General features: G+C 34.7%; 1 protein-coding gene across 1 annotated transcript; it reads left to right on the top strand.

Annotated features, from left to right (window-relative positions):
• The first annotated feature begins 1,071 nt into the window (after positions 1-1,071).
• Positions 1,072-4,370, top strand: LOC120140164 (quinone oxidoreductase-like). Its single transcript, XM_039155183.1, has 5 exons — positions 1,072-1,341; positions 2,379-2,520; positions 3,286-3,512; positions 3,632-3,889; positions 4,025-4,370. Exons 1-5 carry the CDS (start codon positions 1,087-1,089, stop codon positions 4,328-4,330), a joined length of 1,188 nt encoding a protein of 395 aa, XP_039011114.1. The 5' UTR covers positions 1,072-1,086; the 3' UTR covers positions 4,331-4,370.
• The last annotated feature ends 2,022 nt before the right edge of the window (positions 4,371-6,392 follow it).

Here is a 6,392-nt window from a genome sequence, read left to right as displayed (position 1 = left end):
CACACAATTATTCATATAATCTAAAATAATCTTTTTCCTTTAAAAAACACTCGACTGAGTTGTATGTTAACTTATTAATTGAGATATGATAAAATCATATTTGAATGATGTCTACTGGCACCGTTGTTGCTTTTAAACACTAATTCGTTAGTATAATATTTTAAGCACTAGCTCGATCACATAATGTAAATGGAGATTCGATACACAAAACACAACTAAAATAATTTTAGGATCATATTTTATCATATCTCAATCAACATGTTAACTTCTATATCAAATATTCTCAATTTTTTAACGAAAAAGGATGAATTTATAATATACAAATAATTGGACGATCGTTTTGAAACTTTTAATAATCAAAGTAATCAACAAAGCAATATCCGATAATCGAAAATTATTTTATAACTTTTAATGGTGAAAAGTAACAAAGTAATGTCAAAAATAACAAAGGAAGATAATAGTTGCATCATTATATTGTTAATAATTTAATAATAAAAAAAATCAAAAATTTTGATAAAATTTTTTTATAATTTAATGATCAAAATAAAATAATATTTAAAATTAAATAACTAATGATATAATTTTATCCTAAATGGCTATGTCATCTCCCATTATTAACTAAGAAGATGGAAAAGAAATTAATAAATTAAATATTGAAAAAAAATACTATTCTAGTATCTAAACTATTATTTTTGTTCTATTTTAGTATTTAAATTTTTTTTTGAAATCATACTTAATATTTAGTTTAAGTTTTAATTTGGTACCATTCGTTAAAAATTTAACAATGGTGTTGATGCTTCACTATAAGATAATGTCATTTCGTCATTGAATTTTTTTAAAAAAAAATACCACATATTTCTGATTTTTTAGCAATGAGTATCAAATTAAAACCTAAATTAAAGTTAGGCATTGTTTTTAAAAAATAAGGTTAGATATCAAAACGAAATAAAAATAATAATTTAGGTATTAAATATGTAATTTACTGTGTTCGTTTTTAAAGTTTAAACCTATTATAATTGCTACGGCGCTTTGAAGACGACAGGCATTATGTAAGCTAAACGAGTCAGACTCACGAACGTCAACCTAATGGGCCACTTAAAACTTGGGTTCCAGAATCACCGCTTGCATTTCCTTCGCTTTATTCCGCATTCTTTCAATGTCTCAACAACAACATTTTGGGTGCTAAATCTGACCACCACCACCGTACAGAACTCAGCTTTATCTTACACTCCCAGGAGCAAATCGGTAATAGCCAAGGCACTGACTACTGAAGCAGCAGCTAAAGTACAACCGGCAAAGATGGTCAAAGCTATCAGGGTTCATGAACTCGGTGGACCTGAGGTCTTCCTTTCTTTCCCATACTAATGCTTTATTAATTTGCTCTTAGAACTTGTATGAGTTTGATTGAATGGATCTTTTGAAAATTAAGAATCTTTGCTGTTGTTGTTTCTCATTATTTGCTACTTGCTCCTTCTTGCTTCATTTCGATTGAATTATTCTGGTTTTTTTCTAGAAAGTTAACTCTTTGATCTTCTCATTCTATTAGAATTTGTAGGAGTTTGATTGAATTGTTCTTTCATCAGGGGATTGAAGATCTTTGCTTTTGTTGTTTTTCATTATTTGCTACATGCTATTTTGTCCTTCTTTTTGCTTAATTTCGATTGAATTATTATGGTTTTTTTAGAAAATTAATTGTTTGCTCTTCTCATGCTATTAGAATTTGAACGAGTTTGATTGAATTGTTCTTTCATCAGGGGATTGAAGATCTTTGCTATTGTTGTTTCTCATGATTTGCTACTTGCTATTTTGTCCTTTTTTCTTAATTTCGATTGAATTATTCTGGGTTTTTTTTAGAAAGTTAACTGTTTGATCTTCTCATGCTATTAGATTTTGTACGATTTTGATGGAATGGTTCTTTCATCAGGGATTGAATATCTTTGCTTTTGTTGTTTCTCATGCTTAGCTTCTTGGGATTTTTGCCCTTATTTTTATTTAATTTTGATTGAATGTTTCTGGGTTTTTTTTAAGAAAGTTAACTGTTTGCTCTTCTCATACTATTAGAATTTGTAAGAGTTTGATTGAATAGTTCTTAATCAGGATATTAAAATTTTTTGCTTTTGTTGTTTCTCATGCTTAGCAGCTTGGGGTTTTTGCCCTTATTTTTATTTAATTTTGATCGAATGATTCTTTGTTTTTAGAATGTTAAGTGTTTGATAAAGATGGATCATTATCTTATTGTGAATGTTCTTTATATCCTGAGAATTTATAATTTGAGCTCTTTAGGTTGGACTGTTTACAAATATGATTTGCTTGAATTGATTCAATGGAAACTCATTTGTTTGCCATTTTTACTTATACTCTACCCACGATGATGATAGGTCCTTAAATGGGAGGATGTTGAACTTGGGGAACCCAAGGAGGGAGAGATTCGTATTAAAAACAAAGCTGTTGGACTTAATTTCATCGATATCTACTTCCGGAAAGGAGTTTATAAGGCTCCTACCATGCCCTTCACTCCAGGTTTGTTTGAATTGTGTGAAAGTTTACGGTACGAGAAGAGCAGAATTTTCCAGGCTGATGAGATATAAGATGTGTTTTGTAGATTAGTTAATATGCAGGTGGCCTTTGTAGTTTTGCTTATTGAGTATTATCCAAATTATATCCCTTTGACTCTTTTCACTCGAATTTTAGAGTTACTTTCTTTGAACAGATTATGCAATTGCAAGACAAATAGCCAAGTTAACATTTAACCGGAGATGAAGAGAGTAGCATAGAAGTTTGTAAATTCTCGTGCATTACTCTTATGATCAGTTGTTAATCTTATTCTGTTATCACGATTTCATTTACTCATCTAACTTTACCATAGTTGTCAAAGATTTATAATTTCGGTCTTCAATATGATGATCAACACAATTAATCTTTAAATTCAATCTTTAAACCCAAACTCTCCCTTTTATGGATCGGGAATATGTTATGACTATTTTAACCAATGGAACTTTTGATATCAGAAGCAATCTATATAAAACTTGTATTCAAATCTGAATTCAAAGGTTATGAAACGTCATTCTGCGTTAGTTTTAGTCGTCAACTTTGAATAGCATGAAAGTTTTCTGCATCTGTAGGATGCACTAATTTACCTCTGAATTTGAAGTGAGATTTTCCCCATTCAATAGCATAGTAGCCGACCCCTTGGATTGGAAAAAGGATGTGTTTACAATGTTAGTACGAATCTTCGCCCGTAATAGTTATTACGGAAATAATTTTTCTTCCCTTCTTTAATTACAGGTATGGAAGCTGTTGGAGAGGTGATTGCTGTGGGACCTGGACTTACCGGCAGGAAAGTTGGAGATATTGTAGCTTATGCTGGTAATCCTATGGGTGCATATGCTGAGGAGCAGATTCTTCCAGCAGACAAAGTTGTGCCAGTTCCTCCTTCGGTTGACCCTATTATCGCAGCATCCATCATGCTGAAGGGTATGACCGCCCATTATCTAGTACGTCGATGCTTCAAGGTAGGCTGCATGGAAATGAGTTGTTCATAATTATAATCATGGTATAGAGTTGATCGGTTGTTCTCTTTATCTTGACAATAATCCTCGATTTCTCTTTATTACAATATCATGCAATACAGGTTGAATCTGGACACACGGTTCTTGTTCATGCAGCAGCTGGTGGGGTTGGGTCTTTATTATGCCAGTGGGCAAACGCACTTGGTGCCACTGTCATCGGAACTGTCTCAACCAAAGAGAAGGCGGCTCAAGCAAAGGAAGATGGATGTCACCATGTCATAATTTACAAGGATGAGGACTTTGTTGCCCGTGTCAATGATATAACATCAGGCAAGGGAGTGGAAGTTGTCTACGATTCTGTAGGAAAAGATACCTTTCAGGTAATCACGGTTTTCATTCCTATACCCGTAATTGAATATCAATTTTCGTATTATAAGGTGTGCCCTTGAACTTCGATTGCTCCTTCGAGATGATGCTCTATTGTCTAGTCACTACTAAAAGTTATATTTTGTTAGGGATCCTTGGCATGCTTAAAGTCTCGTGGCTATATGGTGAACTTTGGACAGTCTTCCGGTACACCGGATCCGGTTCCATTGTCTGCACTTGCAGCTAAGTCTTTGTTCTTGACTAGGCCTTCCCTGATGCAATACACGGCTACTCGGGATGAGCTGCTCAAAACCGCTGGGGAGGTGTTTGCTAACGTTGCATCGAGTGTTTTACGGGCTCGGGTGAATCACAAGTATCCTTTGTCACAAGCTGCGCAAGCACACGAAGACCTCGAGAATCGGAGAACATCTGGATCAGTTGTGCTGCTTCCATGAAAGCATCAAAAGAGCCCCTTGTGTGATGTTGCAAAAAAAAGAACCTTTAACGTGTGCGATTGTGGGATTGTGTTAGAGCTTGTTGAAACCGCACAACTTATATATGGTTGAATAAATAAACAATGTTAATAATGAGAAGGGGATAATGAAAAAAATGGTGTCCGTATTTTGACTTAATGTTCAATATGGTACATAGTTGGTTATCCAGTTTGAGAATGTTTTTTGGTAATGAAAAAGTGATATTTTTTATCCCATAAACAATGCTGAATATCCAAAAATTGATTTAAAATCATAGTTGAAAAAATGATTTTCTAACTTAATTTCAATGGCTTAAATTTCTAGTTTTAAAAGTATTTGCTTATAGTACTTTTTAAAAAATCATATTTTAAAATTAATATCAAACAGGTCAACGAATAAATGGAAACCTTCACCTACTGGCAATAATAGAGAAAATCGCCTCAGTGACCAAAAAAAAGTTATAATATACGATTTTAACCAACTTTTTTTGGATTTGCCAAAATGACCAACAAAATCGCAACGCGATCCCCAGAATCGCAAATCAGTTTCCAAAATCGCAACGCGATTCTTGAAAATCGCAATGCGATAGTACAAATTCGCATTGCGATTTTCCAAAATCGCAACGCGAATATGAAAATCGCAACGCGAACACATAAATCGCAACGCGTATCCGTAAATCGCAACGTGTATCCGTATATCGCAACGCGTATCCGTAAATCGTAACGATAATACATAAAATCGCAACGCGTATCCGTAAATCGCAACGCGATATTTAAAGCGCCATTATAATCGCTACGCGTATTTTATTTTCAAATTACAAAAACGAATATTAAGACAAAATCCCGTAATCGCAACTCATAACCTAAAACCTAAAATCACAACTCAGTCCCATCTCCATCTCTCACTCTCTACGGAGAAGAAATCCGTCCCCATCTCCGAAGATTTCCGTCCCCATCTCCGGCGAAATCCCTCACAACCATTCACGGTCAGAAATCCCTCACAATATTCAGAAATGGAAAATCAACCTCCGAGGGTTAGTTTTTTTAATTATTTTTATTTTGAAATGTTTGCATTATTGTAGGTTTTTCATATTGAAACTGATGATAAGTTTACTGGTCATTTCAATAATAGATTAACCATTTCACTTAGATTTCATTTCGCGTTACGATTCTGTCGTTGCGATTTTCATTTCGCGTTGCTATTCTCTCGTTGCGATTTTCAAGTTAGTATTTGTCTTTGTCTTTGTTCTGTCTTTTGGTTGAAGTAATGCAATCCATTCAAGTTTCAATTTGCAGAAGAGTCGCAACGAGATAAATGAAAATCGCAACGAGAATGACTGTCGCAACGAGAGAAATGAAATCGCAACGAGATAATCGCAACGCGAAATGAAAATCGCAACGAGAGAATCGCAACGCGAAACCAAAATCGCATTGCGATTTTCATTTCGCGTTGCGATTCTCTCGTTGCGATTTTCATTTCGCGTTGCGATTCTCTCGTTGCGATTTTCATTTCGCGTTGCGATTCTCTCGTTGCGATTTTCATTTCAACCAAAAGACAAAACAGTGTTGCAAATTTTAGTTTCAAGAATAAACTACTACTTTTTATGTTTATTGTTTTTGGTATATCTTCACAGTGTAGTTTTTGGTATATCTAACTTGGTATGTTTATTGTTTTTTAGAAATTTTTTCGGCTCAATTGACCTTGAGAAATAAAGTCAGCCTGGCCACTACAATTGCTTCGAAGCTTTCACCTGCTCAAAGACAATTGTTTGAGGAAACCTGCTTCGGGCCATGGCTGAGAGTACAGCATCCGGGTGGAGATGCTAATTTGACCCATTTGTGGCTTCAGACCATGACATCAAATCTACCCGACAGTATACAATGTGGTGAGGAAGAGATATGGTTTCATTTTCCACCAGCGTATACTTGTTTTGGGCGGAAGGAGTTCTGCTTAATCACTGGTCTACGATTCGGACACGATGATGTAGGCCGGTACACTCGTCATATCGCCCGCCCATCATGGTTATCCCGGGTTTTTCCGGATG

Source organism: Hibiscus syriacus, unplaced genomic scaffold (genome assembly GCF_006381635.1).
Source record: "Hibiscus syriacus cultivar Baekdansim isolate YM2019G1 unplaced genomic scaffold, ASM638163v2 tig00110782_pilon, whole genome shotgun sequence".
Lineage (NCBI taxonomy): Eukaryota > Viridiplantae > Streptophyta > Magnoliopsida > Malvales > Malvaceae > Hibiscus > Hibiscus syriacus.
This window is presented reverse-complemented; position numbering and strand designations above follow the sequence as displayed.